The following is a 27,992-nucleotide window of genomic DNA, read 5'->3' on the forward strand; positions in this document are numbered from 1 at the left end:
TTACACTCCATTTGGTCTATTTTATTCCTCAGAACCAGGTCCACATTTACCTTCCTTACTAGACTAAAGATATATTTTGATCAGATTTTATTCTCCTGCACACATCAAAAAATCGTTCTCATCTTGTCTTTCCTATTATTGCTATACATTGTGGTCAGGCAGTCCAGTTGAGCATGAATTGTTTAGTGTTAGCAAGTATCAAAATCTGTCAAAGGTCAGAAGGATGTTTTTTCAGACAGTATACACACAAAAAAACAGGCAAAAGAAGCAGTAACAGCAATAAACCTCTGAATAGAATAAATAGGTTAACAGGATCTCAAGAAATAAGATCAATCACTTAATTAGCAGCACTTTTGGTCAGGGCAGGGTGGTAGACATTGTCTATACCACCAGGGGCGCCGGGGAGATGGCCAGCCCTGCCGGCAGTCTGTTCCTTTTTTCAAATTTTTGTTATTTTTAGCATCTGTTTAAAGTTTGTTTTTATGTTCTTCAGTTTGTTTAATGTGGGGGGCGGGAAGAGGGGATCGGGGGAGACTTTTTTTTCAAGCTCTTACCTTCCTGGAGATGTTATCATTTTTTTGATCACATTCTCCGGGCTCTGCGGCCTACCAACGCTGGAGCTGGGAGCTGCCTCGGACTGTGGTGAGCCCCACCGCGGGGCACGGACTTACCATCGGAGCGGATCCCTTGCCTGGGATCGCTCCCACCGTGGAACCCAACCTGTGAGCCCAACAAGGGCTCACAGTCTCGGGAGAGGCAAGTCGGGAGCTCCAACGCCTCAGGTTCATCCAACCCCGATGCGAAGTTCGATCGCCTGGCGCGGGGGAGCTGACATCCCCCCCCAATTCAGGAGCTGAACGCCTCGACGCGGAGGGCCCGAACACCGTCGGCTATAGGAGTTAAGACCGTCCTGGCTACGGAGGGCTCGAGACGCTCGACCAAGGAAGAACGAAGGAAGAGACTTGAACTTTATTTCGCCTTCCATCACAGTGAAAAATGTGTAGGAGTCACTGTGGTGGATGTTCATGTTAAAAATGTGTTTTTGAATCTGTTGCTTTTAATTGTATGACTGACCTGGCCAATGAAATTCCTCATATATTGCAAAACGTACATGGCGAATAAAATCTGATTCTGATTCTATATCACCTTCAGCAAGGCCTTTGACAAGGTAGGCCCCTCCAGAACATTAGATGGCATGGTATGCAGGGTGAGTTCACCAATTGGATACAAATTGGCTTGGTAGGAGTCAGAGGGTTGTACAACAGAGATCTATGAATACAGGCACCTTGTTCCCTAAAAGTGCTGGCACAGGTACACAGTGAAGGCAACATTAGGCACACTTCCCTTCATTAGTCAGGGGTTTTAAGGTCTCGACACAAAACGTCAACTATTCCTTTTCTCCAGAGATGCAGTCAGACCAGCTGAGTTACTCCAACTTCATATTTTTTTAGAATATCTAGCACTTCAACTGTAATGCGGACTGTCTTCATGACATGCCATTCACTTTCAAGTCTTTTTCTCTCAAGAATTGAAATTTGTACAATAACAATACAAATGTTATTAAAACGCCTTTATTGAGTATACATAAATCAGTTAAGGTAATTTAGATTAAGGCATAAAGATAAGATGCTGCATATTAATGCACAAGTTTGTCATCGAGGAAAGGTGCTAATACAAAAAGTTTAACATTCAGATCCACAATAACATGAAGCAGTATTTAGTGCAGCAAACATTTGTATTATGTACAATTTATGCATCTTTAGGGAATCAAGCATCTATCAAATTCAATTTAAAGCTCAAGTGTGCGAAAATATCCTATATTAGGTTTTCTGAAATGATCCATACATAATACTTTAGCAGGTAAACATTTAAGCTAGTAATAACTCTGATGCCATTGCCATTTTCTGAAATGTTTCCAGTCGATTGAAATAGAATCACATTTATGTTTTTCTTCCACTAATTCCCATGATTATTACAATAACATAAGATGGTCCATTAATTGCACTCTAGCACTACAAATATAAAGTAAAGCAAACAATTGGTTATTACAATGTCAAGACAAATGGAGCAGTGAAATAATATAAAGCATTAAAAGTGCAACAGGAAATCTATAACAGAAATTAACCGTTATATGGTTTCCATTTGGCTTGTAAAATTAAAAAAAAGTGCTGGAGTAACTCAAGGGGTCAGGCAGCATCGCTGGAGAACATGGATAGGGATGTTTCAAGTTGGGACCCTTCTTCAAACCGATCCAAAACATCACCTATCCATGTTCTCCAGAGCCGTTGCCTGATCCGATGATTTACTCCTGCACTGTCTTTTTTGTAAACCAGCATCTGCAGTTCGAAGTTTCTTCATCTGGCTTGTAAAATAGATGTTGAGTCACTTAACTAAATCTTAAATTTGTAACTTTTCATGTCATTATTAATTTCAATATACTCCAACAATTGCAGTGTGCCACATTGTAATAGGTGAAGGAGGCAGTAACAAAAAACAAACTGCATTTGTTCCTTGGGTTGCTTAGATTGTGAAACAAAACAATTGGTGCGCGTTATAAATTTGATAATATCACTTCTAAAGTTCATGTAGTAGATGCAAGTAACTGAATATTTCTAAAGATGCCAAGGAACCTGGAATAAACAAAACCTCCAGTAAATATTTCAGCAAAATGGTCTTTCAATGTGTATGTGTCCCAAGTTACTGAATGTGAGAAAACAAGCTGAGGTAAGAGAGATCACCGCCAATTTGGAATGTTTATTTAAATTATGTTTTGGAATGGCCATTATCTCGCAAGTACAATGGTTGCCTGGGTTACCTGACTTACGGAAATCTGAAGCGTAAATTTTCCCAAACATTAAAAAAAATCAAGAGTGCTGGATCTCCTTATACGGGGAAAGTGGTTCAGAGAAGAAGGAACCTGAAGACTGCCTGCAGATGATTCCCATGATCCATTTATTTTTCCCCTTCTACACTGGTTGTAAGACTTCGTTATAAACAACTAAATATTCATGGTTAATGATCAGAGTACAAAAAAATATATAGGTCAGGAAAAAAGAACACTGAATATGCAAAAGGAATTTCAAAGTTACTCCAGCACAATCATTTTGCTTAATTAACATGAGTTTGTCAATAAAAAAGTTGCATAGAACTCAATTTAGCAATGCCCTTTTCAAGTTCTGGTCAGCTGAACATGATGGGAAGTTTTCTCATTTTAGTTTCTTCAATCGCTGTAACTTTTCATACTGTGCAATGGTTCCACAAGTTTATTGTGCACATGCATTAAACCTAAGAAATAAATGTTTCATTAGTTGGCAGGACTCCAAAATCACACAAGGATACATTAAATGCATAATCCTCCATTAAAGCACGTCACCTTATAAAAATAACTAGCAACACAAAGTACTACCATTGACAGGAAAAAGGGCAAATCAAACAATTTGCATGGCACAGCACCAAATAAACCTTTTAAGTTAGTGAAAGCATGATGCGATCATATTGAGGAAGAATCATTCTAATAATGGAGTAGATTATGACAGCTGTTTTGATCAATACTTACACGATTCAACAAAATCACGCAAACAATACAATTTTATGTTGAGGCTTGGTTTATATTAGAACAGAGAAAAAACAATTTTAATTAAATGGCCATTTTAAACATGATACATTTAAGTTTGCATAGGAACAGCACAATGAATTCCCTGTTCAAAAAAATGGTCACATGAATAGGTTCAACATATTTCTAGATTTGAAAAACATTAAAGTGGTGCTTATATGAAGTTTCATAAAAAATAATTGTGTTTACTTGGAATAATCATTGCACTGAATAAGTTGAGCAGTCAAGCCTCATGCTCATGTTTTATCAACAGCATCATGAAGGAGTTCACTCGCTTCTTCAGTACTCATCCACAAGACACTAATTATAAAACTCAATACCAAAATAAAATGAAACCCTGGCCCCACTTCCCCCATGCCCAGCCTCAATCACAACCTGCTGTTATTTTTTTTTATCCTGTATTTTAAGCATTTTACCTACCTTGGAAATATTTCACAGTTTTAACTTTAAGCTCCAAAGTAGCATCTTCATCACAAACAAAGGTTGTACGTGGATGTTGCTGGAATGCAGAAACTGTCCACATATGATTGACTCCCTCTTCTATTGCCTTGTACAATGCAAATGCTTTGTGCGCTCCTGTGATGAGAATCATTACCTATAAAAATAAGTTTCAAAACTAAGTTAGTTCAATCTTATACATCTTTATCAAGAAACTGGTATTAACAGCAAAATATAGGATTTGAACAATAAATGTGGACTGAATTTTTCAACAATTAAATTAGTTTCTATTTTTCAAATAAATATCTGAATATGCATATCTTAAACCACATTGGTAATTCATACCGTTGAACGAATCGAAGTGTGGCTTAAGGACAACTTTTAGTTACCATAAAATATAGGATGCAAATCACATCTGTCCACTTTCTTCCCCAATCCAGATCTTCAAGAAGCACAAAATTCTGCATTGTTTTCAGATTTAAATATTACCTCTTTAGCATCCATCACTGTTCCAACACCAACAGTTAATGCCATGTGAGGCACTTTTTTCAGATCGCCATCAAAAAATCGGGCATTAGCAAGAATGGTTTCTTTTGCTAATGTTTTCACCCTTGTTCTTGACACTAGGCTGGATCCAGGTTCATTGAAAGCGATATGTCCATCAGGACCAATGCCTAGTAAGAAAACGTAAACATATTTTACAAACAACAGCCTGAATAGCAAATCAACGTACACATGTATTTAAAAATGTTTAGCTAAAATAAAGTTATAAACCTTCCATGCATTAATAATATTCTTAATAATTAAACAAAATGTAGACTTTTAGCTAATTACCATTTAGAACTATAACATACTAGACTAAGTGGGACCCGTTGGGTCCCATGTTCACACAGGAGGGCTGGTCCCCCAACGCAATATTCCAGCTCTCCACCAATTCCAATATTGGTGGCCAGTGGGGGTGGGGAGGGGGGCTTTCTGGAGAGTTGGTATGGGTGTTGTTGGCTGCAGGGACTACTGGTCTCCAGAGAGCTAGTATGGACATTGTGGGCCAAATGGATTCTTGGGAGTGGCAGCTCAGTCCCTCAAGCCTGATGTGCTGGCAGCTCACTCACGGCTGGTGGGCTGGCAGTTGACTCACGGCTATTCCTTGAAATTCCATTTCAAGCAGAGTGCAAGGCCACCAAATTCAAATCCAGCTTCCTACCATTTCAAGCAGGGTGCGAGGCCACAAGATTCAAGTGCAGTTTCTTACCTCTTCGAGCAGGGTGCAAGGCCACCAAATTCAAGTGCAGTTTCATATCATTCAAGGAGGGTGCAAAGCCACCAAATTCAAATACAGTTTCATACCATTTCATGCATTGTGCAACAACACCACATTCAAATGCAGTGTCATGCCATTTCATGCAGGGTGCAAGGCCACCACATTCAAATGCAGTTTCATACCATTTCAAGCACGGTGAAACTACCATAAAACCACACAAAACACCACACTCACAGTTCAGTAGACATTCAGTGTGTTCAGTTGATTCACAGCTCAGACAGAGTTGTGACCTCTCCCTCCCTCATCATACAGAGACTGAGCCACACCCACACTTCCGGGTTTTTATAATTCCTCCCCCTTCCACCGGAAAAGGTGTGGCCTTCATGGCGTGATTTTGAGGAGAGAGATTCTCATCTTTTATTTTTCATTGATGGGAAGAATCCTCTGCACCTGATCGGCGGAGGGGGACTGAGTAAGACGGGCAAAAATCACAGCTATAAGTGGTAGCGGTTTACCTAAAATCAATATAGTGCAAACTGGAAGTTGTCAAATTTAGCCAAAATACCATTTGCAGTGCATTTTTACTTCAACCCAAACAACCATTTGCAGTGCATTTTTACTTCAACCCAAACAACCATTTGCAGTGCATTTTTACTTCAACCCAAACAACCATTAGCAGTGCATTTTTACTTCAACCCAAAGAGCATTAGCAGTGCATTTTTACTTCAACCCGAACAGCCATTAGCAGTGCATTTTTACTTCAACCCAAAGAGCCATTAGCAATGCATTTTTACTTCAACCCAAACAATCATTAGCAGTGCAATTTTACTTCAACCCAACCATATTTTTATTTTCAAACCACATTAAGGGCACTCACAGTTGAGTAGACATGTGTTCAGTGTTATTCAGAGCTCAGAGAGATGTTAACCTCTGGCTTCCTCCATCTTGCAGAGACTGAGTGAGGCACACCACTTCCTGGTTTTATAGTCTCTCCCCCTCCCTCCAGCAGGGGCAGCAGAGAGAATGGCAAATTATTTAAAAACATTAATATCTCAGATTTTTCATCGATGGGAAAAATCCTCCGGTCCCGGAAGGGGAGGGGGGCTCAGAGCGAGGTGGCCAAAAATGACGGCCGTGGGTGGCGGCGTTCTCTCGGAAATCACGCTACAGCGAGCCAAAAGCGGTAAAGATCAGACTTTTAGTAATATAGATAAGGAAAAATGCCTTTAAACTTTATACCCTACGTGGAGAGGCAATTTGGGGTGATATATTCTGGCACACAAATACTTGGTGAAAATGCACTACTTTAGATAACAACATTTCTGCCTGCGAGATGAAACTTTAACAATGTTTAAACTGACGCTAAAATTAAAATGGGCATTAATTAATAAATATACAACTAAAGTAGTGTCCAACTAAAAAGTGAAAAACTGTGTTTAATCTGGGCTGCCTAATTTTACAAATTACTGAAAATATCAATTCACCATTACCATAAAAAAATGTTCAAATTTGATCATTTGAAACATAACACCAGTTTTCTCTCTTATCTAAATGTTACTGGATGATAATTTGAAAATCATTAGCAAATTTCCAATTCTGAAGAAGGGTCTGGACCCGTAACGTCGCCTATTCCTTCACTCCATAGATGCTGCCTCACCCGCTGTTTTATCCAGCATTTTTGTCTACCAGCAAATTTCCAATTAGCAGGTTTTCCAATTGAGGCAGAAAAGAGGAGGTGTTTTGTATATAATCACTAATTCATGGAGCCATTTCCCAAGTAAAGTACATTTAAATTCCTACTCAAGTTTAAAAATAACCTAAAAAAAGGGCCAACTTAGTAAATTGCACATTTCCAAAAAAAATGTAAGCTTTACATAATGGCGTCGGACAATGTTTGAACAATGTTGCAGCACAATGAAATGACATTGCATTACAGTTTAGTTATAGAATAAAACATCAACATTCTTGCGTCCAAAAGGTTTGACTGCCTTAGAGTACAATTTAAAAGCATTGGGCACCTTATTTCTCAGTAACATGTTTTTAGTTTAATTTGTACATTTTGTGGCATACATATAGAATTATTACACTTTAAAAGAACACAAAATGTACCTCCGACAAAGAGCTGAATCCCTCCAGCATCAGCAATCTTCTTCTCAAATACATCACACTCTGCCTGCAGATCTGGTGCATTACCGTCAAGAATATGAGTATTATTTGGATCTATGTCAATGTGTTTAAAAAAAGTATTCCACATATACGAATGGTAACTTTCTGGATGATCTCTTGGAAGTGCTAAACAGCAAGATAAAAAGAGATTTTAAACCTAAAATGAATCACAATGTTAAATTCTGAATGACTGCAAGCAAACTGTTGAAACTAAATAACAAAGGTACAGCACTGAAGCTTTCAGTCACTAAAGCTTTCTTCAGCACCATTTGTTACTATACATTAGCCCTACACTTCAGAATATACCGTACAGAGCTGATGCTAAATTAGACAATATTGGAAAGAATGTTATTTGTTCGAGTAGAATTCATGCTCCAACTACAACTTTGTAGGTCAGTTTTTATAAAAACTGAAATTCTAACAGATGATTCCCAAAATAATTTTTCCCTTTTTTCCCTTTTTCCCGTAACTAACAGAACTGATGAAACTGAATTAAAGCTTTAATATACAGAAGATATTTAAACGCTGGGAGCCTTTATCTGCAACTGGCTTTTGGATTTCCTGACAGGCAGACCTCAGTTGGTTAGAATTAGTTATAATAAAGTTTCCTCAATGCTAATCCTCAACACTGATACTCCTCAGGGTCGTGTGCTCACCCCTATGCTCAACTACGTACACCCATGTGTGTGGCCAAGTACAAGCTCATTCAATCTTTCAGTTCACCAATAACACTACTTATAAGCTGGATCAACAACAAGACACAAACAGGAAAGAGATCGAGAACCTTGTGTCATGGTATCAAGAAAACAACCTAGCCCTTCACAAAGGCAATACAAAAGAGTTAGCTGTTGACCTACGGAAGTTTGGAATTAAACGCAGCCCTGTACTCATCAATGGAGTTGTGATGAGGTTTGTGCCTGCTGTAAAGATGGTTAACAGCTGTGTTGCATGGCATCCTTATTAACAGCAATCAGTTCTGGTCCTTCACATTGAGGCAGTGATCAAGAAAGCACATTTCAGGCTTTTGAGAAGATTTGGTATATGCACAAGAATTTTGGCAAACTACTACAGATACACTATAGAAAGTATTCTGATGGGGTACTTCTGAACCAGGGGTAGAAACTGCTCTGCCTGACTGCCTAAGCCTGCAGAGAGTGGTGAACACACCTGTCCATTATCAATTCCTTGCATCTAGTCCATCTTCATGGTGTGTTACATTATCAAGGATGTCTGCCATAAAGTCATAGAGGGATAGAGTGGAAATAGGCACGTTGGCCCAACTTGCCCAAACCAGCCAACATATCCCAGATACACTAGTCCCACCTGCCTGCATTTGGTCCATATCCCTCCAAACCTATCCTATCCATGTCTTAACTGTTTCTTAATGTTCAATAGTCAATAGTCAGATTTATTTGTTACATACACAATGAAAGTGACATACAAGTGCAGTGAAATGAACTTGCCAGCAGCGGTACAATAAAAAAGAACACACAATACACAATAAAAATGCAACATAAAAACATCCACCACAGCATTCATCACTGTGGAGGAAGGTACAAAGTTCAGTCAGACCTCCTCTATTTTTCCCCATGGTCGGGACCACAAACCTCCGCAATCGCCGCTGCGGGCGGCCAGATGTACAGGCAAGGTAAGTCCCGAATCGGTGCTTCCCTACCAGGGCTTCAAGATGATGTAGGCCGTAGGCCGGCAGTCGAAGATCTAAGTCCCCGCCGCGGTTAGAAGCATCGCAGGCCGCGGGCCGGCGGGCACAGCTCTTCTCCGGAGTCCCCAACGAGGGATCCCAGACTCCGCAGACCGCGGCTTCAGGATGTAACAGTCGGCGGGCCTGCGATCAGAGCACTCCATTCTGGTGACCCCCGGCGAGGGCTCACCCGCTCTGCGATGAGAAGTTCACGCTGCGCCCGCTGTTGAAGCTCTGGGCCCCGACTCCTGGAAAGGCCGCACCAATCCTTGTTGTTAGGCCGCGAGGGAGACGACATGGAAAAAAAATTGCCTCTCTGTGGAGAGGGCGACCAAAAGCGGTCCCCCCCCCTCACACCACCCCGACACAAGACACACCGAGAGACATTAAAACAAACATTTGGACATACTAAAAAAACTAAACAGTAGAAATGACTAACACGCTGCTGGCAGGGCAGCCATCTCGCAGCGCCCCCACCGACTGTTGGGATAGTCCCTCCTCTGGCGGCTTGTCCACCCACCACCCTTTGTGTGAAATAGTAACCCCTCAGATTCCTAGTAAATCTTTTCCCCTTCACCTTAAATCTATGTCCTCGATTCACCAACTCTGGGCAAGATACTGTGCAGATACCCGATCTATTCCTCTCATGATTTTATGCATCTCAATAAGCTCACCCCTCATCCTATTGCACTCCCAGGAATAGTCATAGCCTGCTCAACCTCTCCCTATAGCTCAGACCCTCTTGTCCTGGAACATATTTGTTAATCTTCACTGTACCCTGTCCAGCTTGACACCATCTTTCCTGTAACAGAACTGAACACAATACTCTAAATGTGGCCTCAACAACTACAACATAACCTCCCAACTTCTAAACTCAATACTCTGACTGATGTGCCAAACGCCTTATTGACCACCTGACCTACCTGCGACTCCATCTTCAAGGAACCATCCCTCTGCTCTACAACACTCCCCAGAACCCTACCATTCAATGTGTAGGTCATGCCCATGTTAGACTTCCCAAAATGCACCACCTCACATTTCTCTGTATTAAATCCCATCAACCATTCCTCAGCCCCCCTGGCCAATTGATCAAGATCCTGCTGCAATTTTTTACAAGCATCTTCACTATCTGCAAATCCCACCCACTTTGGTATCATCTGCAAAATTGCTAATCTTGCCGTATATATTCTCATTCAAATCATTGATGTAGATGACAAACAGTAACGAGCCCAGTACCAAACCCCGAGGCACACCACTAGCTACAGGCCTCCAGTTCAAGACACAAACTTCCACCATCACCCTCTACTTCCTTCCATGAAGCCAATTTTCTATCCATCCAGCTCTCTCCTTGGATCCCATGAGATTAAAAATTAAATATTAACCTTCCAGAGCAGCCCACAATGCAGAACCTTGTCAAATGCTTGCTGCCACCAGTCATTCCCTTTTTCTTTTACCTTCTGAAAAACCCGATGTCACTGAAGAATAGCTTCTTTCCCACTGCTATCAAACGCTTAAATCAACCGCCTCATTCACACCCCCTATTATTCATATATTGTACTTTTATATTCACTTGCTTTAGATTACTACAATCTTTGCACTTTGTATTTGCTCCTGTTCACCATTGTTGTATGCATCCTGTTTAATTGGAGCTTCATTGCACACTGCACATGTGAACATAAACTAATCTAATCTGAATCTTATTTTAATCTCATACTGGCCCCATTCAATTGAAAAGTTCAAAAGCATTAACCAGAATTTGTTTCACACCAAAACCATTGTGCAACAATAAACATTGGTAGGAGATTACAAACATTAGAAGAGATGAGACAAAGATCAATTATAGACAATTTCAGACAAATGTCAAATTACATAGAGGAAAAGGTAACTATTTACATTCATGTCCAGTTCCACTCCCTCCCCCCAACCCCCAGAACGATCCTCACTTTATTCCAGGACAGCTACATTATTCATGCTTTTCATCATCTATTAAATATTACTTTTATCTGTTCAAGGACTTCAGCCACTAACCCAAAAAATGCCAGGATTGAAAATTTATGCTGAAGCTAAAAGTGTCAGCCTATAAATAGTATTTCCAAACACAGAAAATTTGAAATACAGAATATTAATTTATTTTTCTATCGGAGTTGCCTTCCAGAGGGAAGTGCTTCAAAGAGCTTGTGGCCAGGGTGAGAGGGGAGAGAGATGATCTTACCCGCTCGCTTCCTGGCCCTTGCAATGTACAGTTCATCAATGGAAGGCGAAGGTTGTAGTTAACAACCTTCTCAGCTGATCGAACGATATGCTGCAGCCTCTGGATGTCGTGCTTGGTGGTTGAGCCAAACCAGACCATGATGGAGCAGTTGAGGACAGACTCTATGATGGCCGGGGGGGGGGGGGGGGGGCTCTTCTAATCTACTATTAATTCCACTGTCTTAAGCATTGAGCTCCAGGTTATTACGAAGGCCAGCTTTGTCACTTCCTGTCTGAAGGTAGATTCCTCCCCATCATGGATCAGTCCAATCAGGTTTTAAGAAGGGTTGTGTCATCCGCAAACTTGAGAAGCTTGTCAGAGGAGTTTGTGGAGATGCAGTCGTAGGTGTAGAGAGAGTAAAGGAGAGGGGAGTGTACCCAGCCTTGCGGTGCTCCTATGCTGAGGGTCTGCGGGTCCAAGATGTGCTTTCCCAGCCTCACATGCTGCTTCCTGTCTGTCAGGAAGTTGGTGATCCACTGACAGAGGGGTTCAGGCACAGTCAACAGACTCCGAGCGGACAGGACATCAGACTCCGGGAAGACCAGAGGTGGGGGCCTGTGCATTTATGTAAACAAAGCATGGTGCACGGACTCCACCATCATCGAGAGTCACTGCTCAGCTAACCTTGAGTTCCTCTTGGTTAGATGCAGACCGTTCTATCTGCCCAGAGAGTTCACCTCCACTGTTGTGACTGCAGCCTATATCCCTCCTGATGCTAATGCCAAGCTTGCAATGAAAGAGCTGCATACTGCCATTAGCAATCAACAGACGCACAACCCCGAGGCAGCCTTCATTGTTGCGGGTGACTTCAATCACTCTAACCTGAAGACTGTACTCCCCAAATTCCACCAACATGTATCCTTCCCCACTAGAGTAGACAAGACACTGGACAAAGTCTACACCAACATGGCTGAAGCTTACAAAGCCATCCCCCTCCCCCACCTTGGTCAGTCTGATCACGTCTCATTGTTCCTGCTCCCTAAGTACTCCCCACTCATTAGACGGGTTAAACCAACTGTGAGGACAGTTAAAGTCTGGTCAGAGGAAGCGGACTTCACACTTCAGCAGTGTTTTGGAAACACTGACTGGAAGGCATTTGCAGCCCAGGCCATCCTTGACTCCCACACGGACATTGATTCCTACACATCCTCTGTTCTGGACTTTATAAAGTCCACCATCAATAGTGTCACCTCCCTCAAACAGGTGACCATATCCCCGAGTCAGAAGCCATGGATGAACAGCGAGGTCAGGCTACTGCTGAAAGCACGGGACACCGCTTTCAGGTCAGGCGATGCTCGAGCCTACAGTTCATCCAGGGCTAACCTGAAGAGGGGCATCAGGAAGGCCAAGCACTGCCATAAGCTCAGGATTGAGGAGCACTTCAACAACAACTCCGGCCCCCGACGCATGTGGCAAGGCATCCAGGCCATCACGGACTACAGACCCTCCAACACCACCCCCTCATCCAGCGACGCCTCCTTCCTTGAGGAGCTTAATCACTTCTATGGCCGCTTCGACAGGGACAATCTAGACAGCCATCAAGGCTGTTCTACCTGCCGATCACCAACCCCTCACACTCACCCCCTACGACGTCAAGTCAAGTCAAGTTTATTTGTCACATACACATACGAGATGTGCAGTGAAATGAAAGTGGCAATGCTCGCGGACTTTTGTGCAAAAGACAAACAACAAAACAACCAAACAAATTATAAACACAATCATAACACACATATTCTTTTACATAATAAATAATAGAAGGAAAAAACGTTCTGTAGAGTTAGTCCCTGGTGAGATGGGCGTTTACAGTCCGAATTGCCTCTGGGAAGAAACTCCTTCTCAACCTCTCCGTTCTCACTGCAAGGCAACGGAGGCGTTTGCCTGACCGTAGCGGCTGGAACAGTCCGTTGCAGGGGTGGAAGAGGTCTCTCATGATTTTGTTTGCGTAGAAGCACTGGAGGATCCTCGGAGACACTCTGAATTTCGTCAATTGCCTGAGGTGGTAAAGGCGCTGCCTTGCCTTACTCACCAGTGCTGAGGCGTGTGATGACCATGTCATATCCTCATATATCCTCATGCCACGTATACGTGGCACTGTGTAGGACTAATACACGTAAGGCTGCTGGCCCTGACGGCATCCCCGGGCGCGTGCTCAGGGCCTGTGCTGCGCAGCTGACAGACGTCTGGACTGACATCTTCAACCTGTCACTTGCCCAAGCAGTTGTCCCCACTTGCCTTAAAACCACCTCCATCATGCCAGTGCCAAAACACTCCACTGCGGCAAGCCTCAACGACTTCCGCCCAGTTGCACTTACCCCCATCATCACCAAGTGCTTCGAGAGGCTGGTCCTGGCACACCTCAAAAGCTGCCTACTCCCCACACTGGATCCCTATCAGTTTGCCTATGATATGATATGCTATGATATGCCATTTATTGTCACTATACATGTACAGTGAAATTGAAAGCTGCTCGTACTCAGTGCATACATATAATTTAGTACAAAAAACAAGAAACAGAAAAACAAAAACAGAAGGGAGAAGGGGGGGGGCGGGTGGGAGGGGGGGATAGGTGCACAATTCTGCGTCGCTATATACATATATACAGATGGAAGTCCGGGTGTTGGGCTGTGAAGTCAGTGCATGTGTGAATTTGAATTAAGAGTAGTTATAATTTTCGGAAAGCAACTATTTCTGAGTCTATTTGTCCTGGATTTGATGCACCTATAGCGCCTTCCAGAGGGCAGCAGGTCGAACAGTCCAAACGCAGGATGGGAGCAGTCTTTGATGATCTTCTTTGCCCTGCTAAGGCAGCGGGAGGTGTAGATATCCATCAGGGAGGGGAGAGGGCAACCAATGATCGCAAGAACAGGAGTACGGAGGATGCCATCTCAACGGCACTTCACTCCGCCCTCTCCCACCTCGACAACAGAGACACTTACGTAAGAATGCTGTTCATCGATTACAGCTCAGCATTCAACACCATTATACCATCAAAACTGATCACCAAACTCGGTAACCTGGGCATCGACCCCTCCCTCTGCAACTGGATACTGGACTTTCTAACCAACAGACCCCAGTCTGTGAGGTTAGACAAGCACACCTCTTCAACCCTCACCCTGAACACTGGCGTTCCACAGGGCTGTGTGCTGAGCCCCCTCCTCTACTCCCTCTTCACCTATGACGGCACACCTGTACATGGTACTAACACCATCCTCAAGTATGCAGATGATACAACGGTGATTGGCCTCATCAGCAACAACGATGAGCTGGCCTACAGGGAGGAGGTCCAGCACTTAGCAGCATGGTGCGCTGACAACAACCTGGCCCTTAACTCCAAGAAGACCAAGGAGCTCATTGTAGACTTCAGGAAGTCCAGAGGCAGCACGCACACCCCCATCCACATTAACGGGACGGAGGTGAAACGTGTTTCTAGCTTCAGGTTCCTGGGAGTCAACATCTCCGATGACCTCTCTTGGACCCACAATACCTCTACTCTGATCAAGAAGGCTCATCAGCGTCTCTTCTTCCTGAGGAGACTGAAGGAGGTCCATCTGTCTCCTCAGATCCTGGTGAACTTCTACCGCTGCACCATCGAGAGCATCCTTACCAACTGCATCACAGTATGGTATGGCAACTGCTGTCTCCGACCAGAAGGCATTGCAGAGGGTGGTGAAAATTGCCCAACGCATCACCAGTTCCTCGCTCCCCTCCATTGAGTCTGTCCAAAACAAGCGCTGTCTGCGGAGGGTGCTCAGCATCGCCAAGGACTGCTCTCACCCCAACCATGGACTGTTTACCCTCCTACCATCCGGGAGGCGCTACAGGTCTCTCCGTTGCCGAACCAGCAGGTCGAGCAACAGCTTCTTCCCGGCGGCTGTCACTCTACTCAACAACGTACCTCGGTGACTGCCAATCACCATTCCCCCCCCCGGACACTTATTATTATTTATTCAAATCATTTGCTATGTCGCTCTTCCAGGGAGATGCTAAATGCATTTCGTTGTCTCTGTACTGTACACTGACAATGACAATTAAAATTGAATCTGAATCTGAATCTGAGTTTGGAGTGTAGTAGCTCTGGCACAATGGTGTTGAATGCAGAGCTAAAATCCACAAACAAAATCCTTGCATAGGTCCCCTGGCGGTCTAGGTGCTGGAGGATGAAGTGCAGGCCTAGGTTGACAAGCAGCTTTCAATTTCCGGTATGCAAACTGCAGAGGGTCTGACAGGGGGTTTGTGGTATTTTTCAGCTGGGCCAGCACAAGTCATTCAAGGGTCTGCATTACTACAGACGTCAGTATGACAGGCCTGTAGTGAGTAAGACCAGTAATCCTTGTCTTTTTGGGTCCATGGACAATAGTGGAGAGAGTGGACAATGATGCATCTGCATTCATTGAAGACCAGTGAAGTAGTATGAAATTTGGAACAATTACTGAATATTGAATTTCAGACTAATGGTTTCCCGTACAATCTTTCTATTGTGGTTTGATTGTGTGTACATGTTACATACAAAACTAAAAAAAAATTACTGAAAACAGTTTCAAACTCAATATTTGATTCTGCTGAAATACTGACAAACTCATTTCACATTGTTGAATTTAAATCTAAGCAACTCACCAACATATTCATCCATGTTAAATGTCTTCACATATTTAAACGAGAGATGGCCTTTTTTATAATATTCAATCAACTTTCCATAACATCCAGAAGGTGTGCTCCCTGGAAGTATAATTAAACGCCTAATTTACATTTAAACTTCATGTTAGCATTTGTTATGCATTACTAATAACCAAAAGGTTTATTATAGCAACTTTACAATTAACTAGAGAATATAGGGGATATAAATATCGGGCAGCACAGCGGTAGAGTTGCTACCTTACAGCGCTTGCAGTGCTTGAGACCCGGGTTCGATCCCGACTACTGGTGTTGTCTGCACAGAGTTTGTACGTTCTCCATGTGACCGCGTGGGTTTTCTCCGAGATCTTCGGTTTCCTCCCATATGCCAAAGACGTTCAGGTTTGAAGGTTAATTGGCTTGGTATAAGTGTAAATTGTCCCTAGTGTGTGTAGGATAGTATTAATGTGCAGGGATTGCTGATCAGTGTAGACTTGGTGGGCCATTGAGCCTGTTTCTGCACTGTACCTCTAAACAAACATAAACTGCAAGCGCATTCAATTCTAAGTGCAACTTAAGAGAGAAATAACTATTTAATTCATATAATTCAAGTGAAAACTAGGCAAACACGCACAGCTGGCTTTTATCTCTATCTGGAGGGTGCAGGAATAATCAAAACCTGAATTCCTTTGAACATTGTTGCCTTCTTAAATGGTAAACACAGGTTCTATATCAGACACTTGGTTCATGTTGTCTATTTGTGTGACTGCCAACTAATTACCACTTGTAATTATAAATGTAGATAGTAGCTTAGAAACAAAGTGCAATATCAAAATGAAGATAAACAATGTTCAAACATATTTTAGAATTCGAACAGCATTGCCCACTGCTAGATATGATGATTAATTTCTGTACTATTAGCTAATTATAGAATTCTACTTCAGAAATTTATGACACGGGGCTAGTCATTTGGACCAATGCATCGATGCTTGTGAAAAAGAATGATCAAGAGAAATACACTTTTTTGTAAACTGTAATACTTCCAAGTACCTTGAACGCAATTAAGATTTGTGATGCTACTATTTTTACAAGTTGAATGTTCTTACACCCCGAGTAACTATTTTGCCAATCCACTTTACTTCCTCTGCAAAATAGCTCAAATCTGTGCTCCCTGGTTTTTGATTTCATTAAGCTAAATAGGTCTTTCATATTCATCAACTCAACTTTGTGCACCTTACGTAAATCACCATTCAACTATCTCTTTTCCAAGAAAGCAATATTCCTAATTAAAATTCCCTAGATCTCATTACATTGCCAATTTCCACACTACCTTCTTTAGTCCAATCATATCCTTCTAGTTGGTATTTATCCCATTAAATTCCATGCTTGTAGGACTATAACCTTCCTATTGGCTACAACCCTCTGCCAAGACCTATCTGAAATTGCAACAGACTATTTGTGACCTTGCAGGCTTAATCAACAACCTAAGGGTTAATCAACAACCTAAAGGAGAAACAAAGAGTGACTACAAGTTAGCACATGCAGATAAATTAAGTCTTGAGACAGTGGATAAATCTTGAGGCAGCAGCTGATAGGAGCCAAAATGGTTGAAGAGGAACTCAGATAAGATGAATGTAATTATAAAAAAATGCCAGAAGCACTCAGCACATCAGGTAGCATTTGTAGAAAGGGAAGCAGTTACTACTTGGGTCCTAATACTTCATCATAAACTATCAGTTAACCATAAAATAATTTCAGGTTGTTGCAAAAGAAATACATACCTGTGGGCAAACCCAGCGTAAAGTATCGATCTGGGCCTGGCTTGAATCGAACAATGGAATTGCAAATGTAACTTGCTGCCCATTCACTGGCCTTGTCATAGTTGTCAAGAATAACCAACCGCATCGTAATGAAAAAAAATCACTGCAGGGAAAGATTGTCAATCTTAGTTCAATCTCAAAATAAATTCAATCTTAGGTCAATATGAAAACTAACCTTTTCAGCAGATAAGATTGCATTTCAAGTATCAATTTACACATTACTGACCCAAGGTGAAAAAAGTGCATGAGGGGAAAAATTACTTTTGCCAATAGAATTTTAAGCTATAGCAAAAAAACTTATTTTCTACCTGTGGCTTTCAGATGCATATCAGGTTGCCGAACAAAATAATCACGTTTACATAAAAATACTTAACATTATTAATAATTAACACTCTGGATCTACTAACTCTTAATTAACCATTCAATGTTGTGTAAATGCAGAAATTTTACTTAAGAATTACGTTATTTACATCTGGACAAGCCAAGTGCAAATTTAGACAATAGACAATAGGTGCAGGAGAAGGCCATTCGACCCTTCGAGCCAGCACCGCCATTCAATGTGATCATGGGTGATCATCCTCAATCAGTACCCCCTTCCTGCCTTCTCCCCATATCACCTGACTCCGCTATCTTTAAGAGCCCTATCTAGCTCTCTCATGAAAGTATCCAGAGGACCGGCCTCCACCGTCCTCTGAGGCAGAGAATTCCACAGACTCACCACTCTGTGTGAAAGAGTGTTTCCGCATCTCCGTTCTAAATGGCTTACCCCATATTCTTAAACTGTGGCCCCTGGTTCTGGACTCCCCCAACATCGGGAACATGTTTCTTACCTCAAAGCGTATCCAAACCCTTAACAATTGTATATGTTTCAATAAGATCCCCTCTCATCTTTCTAAATTCCAGAGTGTACAAGCCCAGCCGCTCCATTCTCTCAGCATATGACAGTTCCGCCATCACAGGAATTGACCTTGTAAACCTACGCTGCACTCCCTCAATAGCAAGAATGTCCTTCCTCAAATTAGGGGACCAAAACTGCACACAATACTCCAGGTGTGGTCTCACTAGGGCCCTGTATAACTGCAGAATGATCTCTTTGCTCCTATACTCAACTTCTCTTGTTATGAAGGCCAACATGTCATTCGCTTTCTTTACTGCCTGCTGTACCTGCATGCTTACTTTCATTGACTGTTGAACAAGGACTCCCAGATCCCATTGTACTGCCCCTTTTCCCACCTTGACACCATTCTGATAATAATCTGCCTTCCTGTTTCTGCTACCAAAGTGGATAACCTAACGTTTGTCCACATTAAACTGCATCTGCCATGCATTTGACCACTCACCCAACCTGTCCAAGTCACCCTGCATTCTCATAGCGTCCTCCTCACAGTTCACACAGCTACCCAGCTTTGTGTCATCTGCAAATTTGCTAGTGTTACTTTGAACCCTTCATCTAAATTTAAGGGTGTAAGCCCACAAATTACACAAGTCAAAGTTACGCAACTTAGCGATACATCTAAGACACGATGTCTCTCATTGTCAATAAACACAATCAATCGCGAGACGATAGTCAGATATTCAGTTCCATGCCCAATCAAGTTGCCTTGAAATCTGCCCAAGACGAAAACTGGAAGAGCAACAATTCTAACTGTATTGCATTTACCCGGAAGAATTTTCAAAAGTTAAAGGTATTGCATAACTTTTTTTAAAAATGCCTTGGCAGATTGAAATTGTGGTTGTCATATAGACTGAACGTTCAATCTCAACTTACAAGAGAAAAAGCATAAGCTACTCAAAAGGTCAATTAGCATTTGCGAAGAGAGAAATTCTCTCCATAGATGCTGCCTGACCTGCTGAGTGTTTTGAACATTTTCACATCCTCTGTAATTTATCTGCTTTTCAGTTGAAAGTTACTCCAATGTGAAACTAATTCTGATGAACAAAAAGCTAGAATAGTTCTGGCTCAGCATCAGTATCCTTCGTTTAATGAATGGAAACGGCAAGGTTTATTGATTCAAAAGCAGGTCAGACTATAACAAAGCAACTGCATTAACTAGCCCAGTTTGCAGAAACTGTCCTCAATTTGATGTTAAATTGCTTCAGCCACATGGGAGTACAGTACTAGAAAACATCTATTTACAAGGAATGTTTAAGAAAGAACTGCAGATGCTGGAAAAATCGAAGGTAGACAAAAATGCTGGAGAAACTCTGCAGGTGAGGCAGCATCTGGAGCGAAGGAATAGGCGACGTTTCAGGTCGAGACCCTTCCAAGGAATGGTACTTTATCAACGGGACTAATATACTATGTTCTTAAAATTGAACTTTACTCAAAGTTAAGGTACATCATACAATAGAGCAATCTCCATGGATTGTCACCTTGTCGTGGTGGAAAAGCTTGTGTGGTTCTGAGATCCTGAGAGCGATGCCATCTGGAGCTATGCTCCTGTAGGGCCACCAATTGCGGTAAGGTCGAGGGGGAGGTCTCTGACAAAGAGCAATCCAACCAAGACCTCAACGGTGGAACAGGCGCAGGATGATGGCACACTTTAGTGGAGCATCACAACAGCTGGGAAAGCGGATGAAGGCTGCAGCAGAAAAGGGTCTCTGGTCGTCTTGGACTTCATGCCACTGGATCCTGACCCAGATCTGTCAAGAACCGTGTGGTGGCTGTCTGTGCACCAGTCTCCCCACGTTAAACAAAGTCACGCACAGGTGTCCTCCATATAGGGAATCCACCCTAACACCCTGGATTAAGTCCTATGGCGATCAGCAAGTGGCGACGGGGGCAGGATTGTGAGATCTGGAAGCCCCTAGTCATGAGCTGGCACATCAGGCGGTGGGTGCTAGATTCAGTCGCTGGACTCTTGAAACGAGGCAGAAGATCCCTTCAGCAGCTGCACCCACGACTGAGCAGTCCTCTTTCAGATCCACTCTGCTCACCCCACTTGGGGAAAGGGCTAGAAAAGGTGCCCTAAAAATAGCCTGAAATGAACTATGGAGCACGGAATGTGCGCACATTGATGTATAGTGCAAACAGAGAGGAGAACTGCGATTATCGCAAGAGAACTGAGAAGATGCCGGATTGACATAGCTTCCCTTTCTGAAACCCGGCGGGCAGACGAAGGACTACTGAAGGAGGAGGGTGGCTACACTTTCTTCTGGAAAGAAAAAGCTGCTGATGAGCCCAGGATCCATGGTGCTGGGTTTGCTATCAGGAATCAGCTCATCAGCCACCTCTCTGAACTTCCAGTGGGAATCAGTGAGCATCTCATGACCATCTGTCTGGTGCTTGCCAACAACCAGATGGCAACAGTTGTGAGAGCTTATGCCCCTACTTTAGACTCTGAAGAGGAAGTAAGAGACCTTCTACGCCTGCTTGGACGAGACACTGTCTACAATCCCCAGGGAGGAAAAGATTATTCTCCTAGGAGACTTCAATGCCAGGGCCAGCCGGGACCTACACCTCTGGAACGGTACCATAGGAGGCATCGGGAACATCAACTCCAATGGAGCTCTGCTTCTCAGCAAATGTGCTCAGCACGACCTCATCATCACTAACACCCTCTTTCACCAGAAAAACAAACTTAAGGCATCTTGGAGACAGCCACACTCTAAACAGTGGCATCTCATTGACTATGTCATTGTCTGAGAAAGGGACCGTCGTGACGTGAACATCACAAGGGCCATGATCAATGCAGATGACTGTTGGACAGATCATCGCCTCATCCGCTCCATGAGTCCTTCAAACTCAAGAGGAAGAGGAGGATTCAAACAAAGCAGATCCGGCCAAGACTGAACCTTGAAAGCCTGGAGAAAACTGCCACCCAGCAGTGGTTTCAGGCTTCTCTTAGGGAAAGCCTCCAACAGGAATATCCTGAAGATATTAAAGGGCACTGGAGCCGGCAAAAATCCACCATCCTTGATACCTGTAAAAACATCCTTGGGTGCAAGTCCAGAAAACACCAGGACTGGTTTGACGAGAACGACACAGAGATATAACAGCTCATCTCCAAGAAAAGGAAAGCCTTTTGTGCCTGGCAAAATGATGAAACCTGCAATGCCAAAAGAGCGGCTCACTCCAGTGCCAAGGCAGATGTCCAGTGCTGGGAGAGTGAACTTAAGAACTCTTGGTCAACAGATAAGGCTCTGGAAATCCAGAGACTGGCAGGCTCGGGTGACACCAGAGGCGTTTTCAGCGCTACTAAGGCCGTCTATAGTCCAAGCTAACATGGCTTAATCCCCCTGCGCTCAAAAGACGGACAAGAACTGCTGAAGGACAATCAGTCCATTAACGCCCGATGAAAAGAGCACTTCCAGGAACTCCTCAACCGTGACAGCACAACTGAACCAGACATTACCCACCGCATCCCCCAGAGTCCAATCAGAGATGACATTGAAGAACCTCCCACTATGACAGAGGTTCAAGATGCCATCAAGAGCCTTAAGAACAATAAGGCCACCGGTCCAGATGGGATCCCAGCTGAGATCTTAAAGGACGGTGGACTGGAGCTCCTGCACCATATGGTTGAATAGATATTTTGGATCTGTCTTCACTAAGGAAGACACAAACAATCTCCCAGATGTACTGGAGGACAGAGGATCTAAGGGGGTAGAGGAACTGAAATAAATGTTCATTAGGCGAGAAATAGTATTGGGTAGGCTAATGGGACTGAAGGATGATAAATCCCCTGGGCCTGATGGTCTGCATCCCAGGGTCCTCAGGGAAGTGGCTCTAGAAATAGTGGATGCATTGGTGATCATTTTCCAATTTTCAATAGATTCAGGATCAGTTCCTGTGGATTGGAAGATAGCTAATGTTATCCCACTTTTCAAGAAAGGAGCGAGAGAGAAAACGGGCAATTACAGACCAGTTAGCCTGTCTTCAGTGGGGGGAAAGATGCTGGAGTCAATTATTAAAGAGGTAATAATGGGGCATTTGGATAGCAGTAAAAGGATTAATCTAAGTCAACATGGATTTATGAAAGGGAAATCATGCTTGACTAATCGACTGGAAATTTTCATCGCACCCACCCTGTTTGTCGTATTCATTGCTGCCATACTTCACCTCATCGGTGAAGAGCTGCCACAGGGGATCCCAATCCTCTACAGAACTGATGGTGGACTCTTCAACATTAATAGGTTGAAGGCCAAGAGCAAAGTCAGTAACACCGCCATCATGGAGCTTCAGTTACCGGATGACTGCGTCATTGCAGCACACTCTGCAGAAGACATCCAGGGCATCCTGTTTAAAAAAGAACTGCAGATGCTGGAAAAATCGAAGGTAGACAAAAATGCTGGATAAACTCAGCGGGTGAGGCAGCATCTATGGAGTGAAGCTATAGGTGATGTTTCAGGTCAAGACCCTTCTTCAGATTCAATAGGTGATGTTTCGGGTCGAGACCCTTCTTCAGACTCTCTTCTTCAGTTTGATGCTGCCTCACCCGCTGAGTTTCTTCAGCATTTTTGCCTACCTTCCAGGGCATCCTGAATGCCTTTGCCAAGGCATACAGAGCCATGGGCCTAGCCTTAAATATCAAGAAGACTCAGGTCCTACATCAACCTCCACCCAACCAGCCGTCTACCCATCCCACTATAAAAGTGGCCGACACTACTCTCGAAAACGTTGACCACTTCCCCTACCTTGGCAGCATTCTTTCCTCAAAAGCTGACATCGACTACGAGGACAACCATCACCTCAGTTGTGCCAGCGAAGCCTATGCCAGATTCAGGAAAAGAGTCTTTGAAGACCGAGACCTAAAGGATCAAACAAAACTGCTGGTCTACAGAGCCGATGTCCTCCCCACCCTGTTGTACAGAGCCGAGTCATGGACCATCTACAGCAGGCACCTGAGAGCCCTGGAACAATACCATCAAAGATCCTTACGAAAGATTCTGAGGATCAGCTGGTAGGACAAACGCACCAACATCAGCGTTTTAGAGGGGAACATGACCAGCATCACCACCAAAATAATGCAGCACCGACTTCGATGGACTGGCCATGTCATCCGCATGTCCAACACGTCTCCCTAAACAAATCCTGTACTCTCAATTGAAGGAAGGTCGGCGAGCCCCAGGCGGGACAACGAAACGCTTCACGAATAACATCAAGAACAGTCTGAAGAAATTCCACGTCACATCAAGCAACTGGGAGCACATTGCACTGGACAGGCACTCCTGGAGGAAATCCGTGCAGGAAGAAGCTGCACGTCACAAAATGGAACTACGCCCTGTCGTAGAGACAAATCGACAGCACCGTAAGGAGAGAGAGAAGGGGGCTTGACGACTACCAACCACCGCCAGTTGCACCAAGGTGTGTGGATCACGGATCGGCCTCTGCAGACATCTGAAGACCCACAAATAGACGACCCTATGGAGAGGAGAGGACAGTCATACTCGTTTCGAGTGACTGCCGATGATGATGATGCTGATGAGAGCATACTAACATCAATATAATCTGGCCAAATTCTTTTTTCCGTGTAACTATTTGGTACAATATTACATACAAGTGATTAAAGGTGGAAGTTTATTGAAGTAAGTTTATATATTACATAAGGGGCTTGCAGAAACTAGGGCTGATCCCTATTGGTGGCAATAATTATGAAACTGAATTTTAATTAATTGTATCCCAAAGCTTTCGAGTATCTTGCACTTCACCTGGGGGCATCTTTTTGACATCTATAACTAATCACTTGAATATATTATTTAAAAATGGAGTAAAGCATTTAGGAAGATCAAAATAATTGATTTAGCTTTGATGTAGAGGAACTGGGAATATAATTTTGCCACACTTTATTTCTTCCTCTATCCTTCACTATGTAACAACTGTAAAATATCAGGCAAGACTCTTTAAATGCACCAAATACATCAAATTACAAATTACACCCACATCCCCATGTTATTTTGGGTGGTTAACTAAATCACTGAACAGATACATTTCCAAAAAATGATTGAACAGTGAATTGTTTTCTGAAAACTAGCCTCAGGGAAAAATGTGCACTTTCCCCAGGATCTTTCTCTTGAATATACAAATATGTGCACTCGATTGTTAGATTTTGTAAAAGTTACACCCTTATCCTTGACACTCACACTGTAACAAGTGCAACAAGGTGCAAGAACCCCGAGGGATTTTTTGGGCCAAACTTTCAGGTTCCGCAGCTTCAGGAAACATTCCAAGGGCTACAACACTTTTGCTCCTCATTAAAATCATGGTTATTCTTCCATCTCAGCACCAATCTTTGAATGTGGAGGATATGGTGTTTATTTTAAGTTCAGTGCCACTTTCTGGTACCAAATCCATGCCTTTATTTTAGTTTATTGTCACATGTAATGAGGTATAATGAAAAGCTCTTTGTTGCATGCTATCCAGTCAGCAGAAAGACTATACATAATTACAATCGAGCTGTCCAGTGTACTGATACAGGATAAAGTTACATAATAATGTATAGTGTAAGATAGTCCAGTAGAATCCAATTAAAGATAGTCCGAGGGTTCCCAATGTGATAAATAATATCCAAAAAAATGTGTTTTCAACATGGTAGGTAATCAAGATTCTATATCCCTCTTCAATAGTGAAATTTTCAGATTCCCTACCCTCTAGGTGAAGAGATTTCTCAGATCTCAGACCTGGATGACTAACTCTTTATGTTGAGACCGTGGCCCCTGGTTCTAACAACCTAGCCAGGAGTAACCTGTCCATTGTATTCCATCTGCCATGCCCTCCTCACTTGCCTCTCTACATCACCCTGAATGAATCTTCTCTGCAACCTGCTCACAACACACAGTACTTACCGGTCTCGGACACTTTGCGAGTGCCACAATTACAGCAGACCACAGCAAAAGGCAGCCCCAGATTTGCTCCTTTCTTTGGAGTGGGTGCGGGGCGTATAAGGGGTCAGGAATACCTCATTGTCCCTAGTATGGCAATTTGTTCCACGCAAGGTGACAAATCTGGGTGGACACGACCCGACAAACTCCCCTACCTTGGGCCAGTACAGCAGCCCCCCATTACAATAGCCCATGGCCCCCGTGTCTCATTCACCAGCTGCTGACAACATCACCCGCAGCCAACCTCCCCTCACCCCGTTCCCATCCATCCTCCACCCCCTCCTTTCCCCACCCCTGATCAGCCACTGTAGCCCCCGACTCCCACTTTTACAGCCCGCAGCCCCTTTCCTCTCCACACCTCTACCCTCCATTCCCTTCCCTGTCCACCACCCCACCCTCCCTCCAACATGGTGGTGATCAAAGATACTAGAGGAGCACCTCTGTGATATTTAGTGGTGACGGTGTCGCCGCTTCTCCTTCCTTCTTTCTAACTAACCCTGGCCCCTCTCTCCCTCCCCCGTGTGTGTGTGTGTCCCCTCTCCCCCTGTGTGTGTGTGTGTGTCCCTCTCCCCTGTGTGTGTGTGTGTGTGTGTCCCTCTCCCCTGTGTGTGTGTGTGTCCCTCTCCCCCGTGTGTGTGTGTCCCTCTCCCCCGTGTGTGTGTGTCCCATCTCCCTCTATCCCGTGTGGGGGTGTATGTGTGTGGAAATGTGTGTGTGTGTGGGTCCCATTTCCCTCTGTGTCCGTGTGTGAGTCCTTGTACCCCTGTATGTGTGTGTGTGTGTGTGTGTCCCCCGTGTGCGTGTGCGTGTGTGTGTGTGTGTGTGTGTGTGTGTGTGTGTGTGTGTGTGTGTGTGTGTGTGTGTGTGTGTGTGTGTGTGTGTCCCTCCCCCTGTGTGTGTGTGTGTGTGTGTGTCCCTCTCCCCCACTGTGTGTGTGTGTGTGTGTCCCTCTCCCCTGTGTGTGTGTGTGTGTGTGTGTCCTCTCCCTCTCCCTGTGTGTGTGTGTGTGTGTGTGTGTGTCCCTCTGTGTGTGTGTGTGTGTGTCCCTCTCGCCCTGTGTGTGTGTGTGCTCGGTCCCCCCTCTCTCACTCTGTGTGTGTGTGTGTGTGTGTGTGTGTGTCTCTCCCCTTTCTCTGTGTGTGTGTGTGTGTGTGTGTCTGCATGTCTCTGTGTGTGTGTCTGTGTCTCTCTTTCCCTCTGTGTGTGTGTGTGTGTGTGTCCCTCTCCCCCGTGTGTGTGTGTGTGTGTGTGTGTCCCTCTCTCCCCGTGTGTGTGTGTGTGTGTGTGTGTGTGTGTCCCTCTCCCCCGCTGACGCACCTGTCTGTCCGTCTGTCTGTCTCCGTCCACCCGCGGCCGCACCTGAATCACGGGACGTCGCGAGTCACGTGACCTCCCACCGACGAGGAGCGCGGACCCGGGGTCACGTCACCTCCGGTCGCTGAACGCGGGCGGTTTGAAACAACGCTCTAGAATCTTTGGTTTGAATTCGGCTTGGCTGCTGATGAAAGATTCTACAGGCTCCGCTATAGGACCTTTGCTGCTGGTGGTCATTGAACATTGGGTTAGGAGCAGAGATACTCGAGGAGTTATCTTTGGTTAGGAGCATTGTATTGTCACATGTCCCGAAACGGAACAATTAGATTCTTACCAACAGCAGCAGCATGACAGGCTTGCAAATACAATACTCAACAGATAATATAATGAATCATCAAAAAAGGAAGTTCAATAAATAAGAAGACCTAAAGTAGTGCAAAACAAAAACAAACTCCCTAATGAAACTCTTCAGAGTTTAGTTCGAGTTGGTAGTGTTCAATAGCCCGACGGTTTTGGGAAGAAGCTGTTCCTCAACCTCTGTGTTACAGTTTTTGGATTCTTAGATAGGGGGGTTGCACGTAAGGTCACTGGGTCATAAGGCTTGACGCACGGAGCCGCTCAATCCATCTGGAGGACATCGCAGCTTCCGGTTAATGCACGAAACGCGTACTTTCCACCACCTATTAAAAACCACCAAAATGTTGAATTTTTGCGCTGTAAAAATTTTTGGAAATCGGGGTAAGCGTGAGAGACATGTACCCAACTTCAGAATTCCAAAAGTGAAGCGAAATGAAGGTAAAGAGAAGCGAGAGCTGAAGGGACAGCAACAGCTAAAGTGCTTGGCAAACATTGAAATATAAGATATCAAAATTGAAAATATTGGGAAATATCGCGTTTGCTCACCGCATTTCATCAACAGTAAGGCATTATTTGTGTTTTTTCTTGATTCCTTTGGTATCTAAAAAGTCTCAGAAGTGATAAATCTGGCTGTAAAA

The 27,992-nt window shown here is 43.7% G+C and overlaps 1 protein-coding gene across 1 annotated transcript; it reads right to left on the reverse strand.

Moving 5' to 3' along the window:
• Positions 1-1,555: 1,555 nt before the first annotated feature.
• On the reverse strand, positions 1,556-27,114 carry gnpda2 (glucosamine-6-phosphate deaminase 2). Its single transcript, XM_055636823.1, has 7 exons — positions 27,001-27,114; positions 17,824-17,965; positions 16,046-16,147; positions 7,422-7,604; positions 4,541-4,725; positions 4,034-4,208; positions 1,556-3,285 (listed from the first exon to the last, which is right to left on the reverse strand). Exons 2-7 carry the CDS (start codon positions 17,945-17,947, stop codon positions 3,221-3,223), a joined length of 834 nt encoding a protein of 277 aa, XP_055492798.1. The 5' UTR covers positions 17,948-17,965; positions 27,001-27,114; the 3' UTR covers positions 1,556-3,220.
• Between the last annotated feature and the right edge of the window lie 878 nt (positions 27,115-27,992).

This window comes from Leucoraja erinacea, chromosome 1 (assembly GCF_028641065.1).
Source record: "Leucoraja erinacea ecotype New England chromosome 1, Leri_hhj_1, whole genome shotgun sequence".
NCBI classification, from domain to species: Eukaryota; Metazoa; Chordata; class Chondrichthyes; order Rajiformes; family Rajidae; genus Leucoraja; species Leucoraja erinaceus.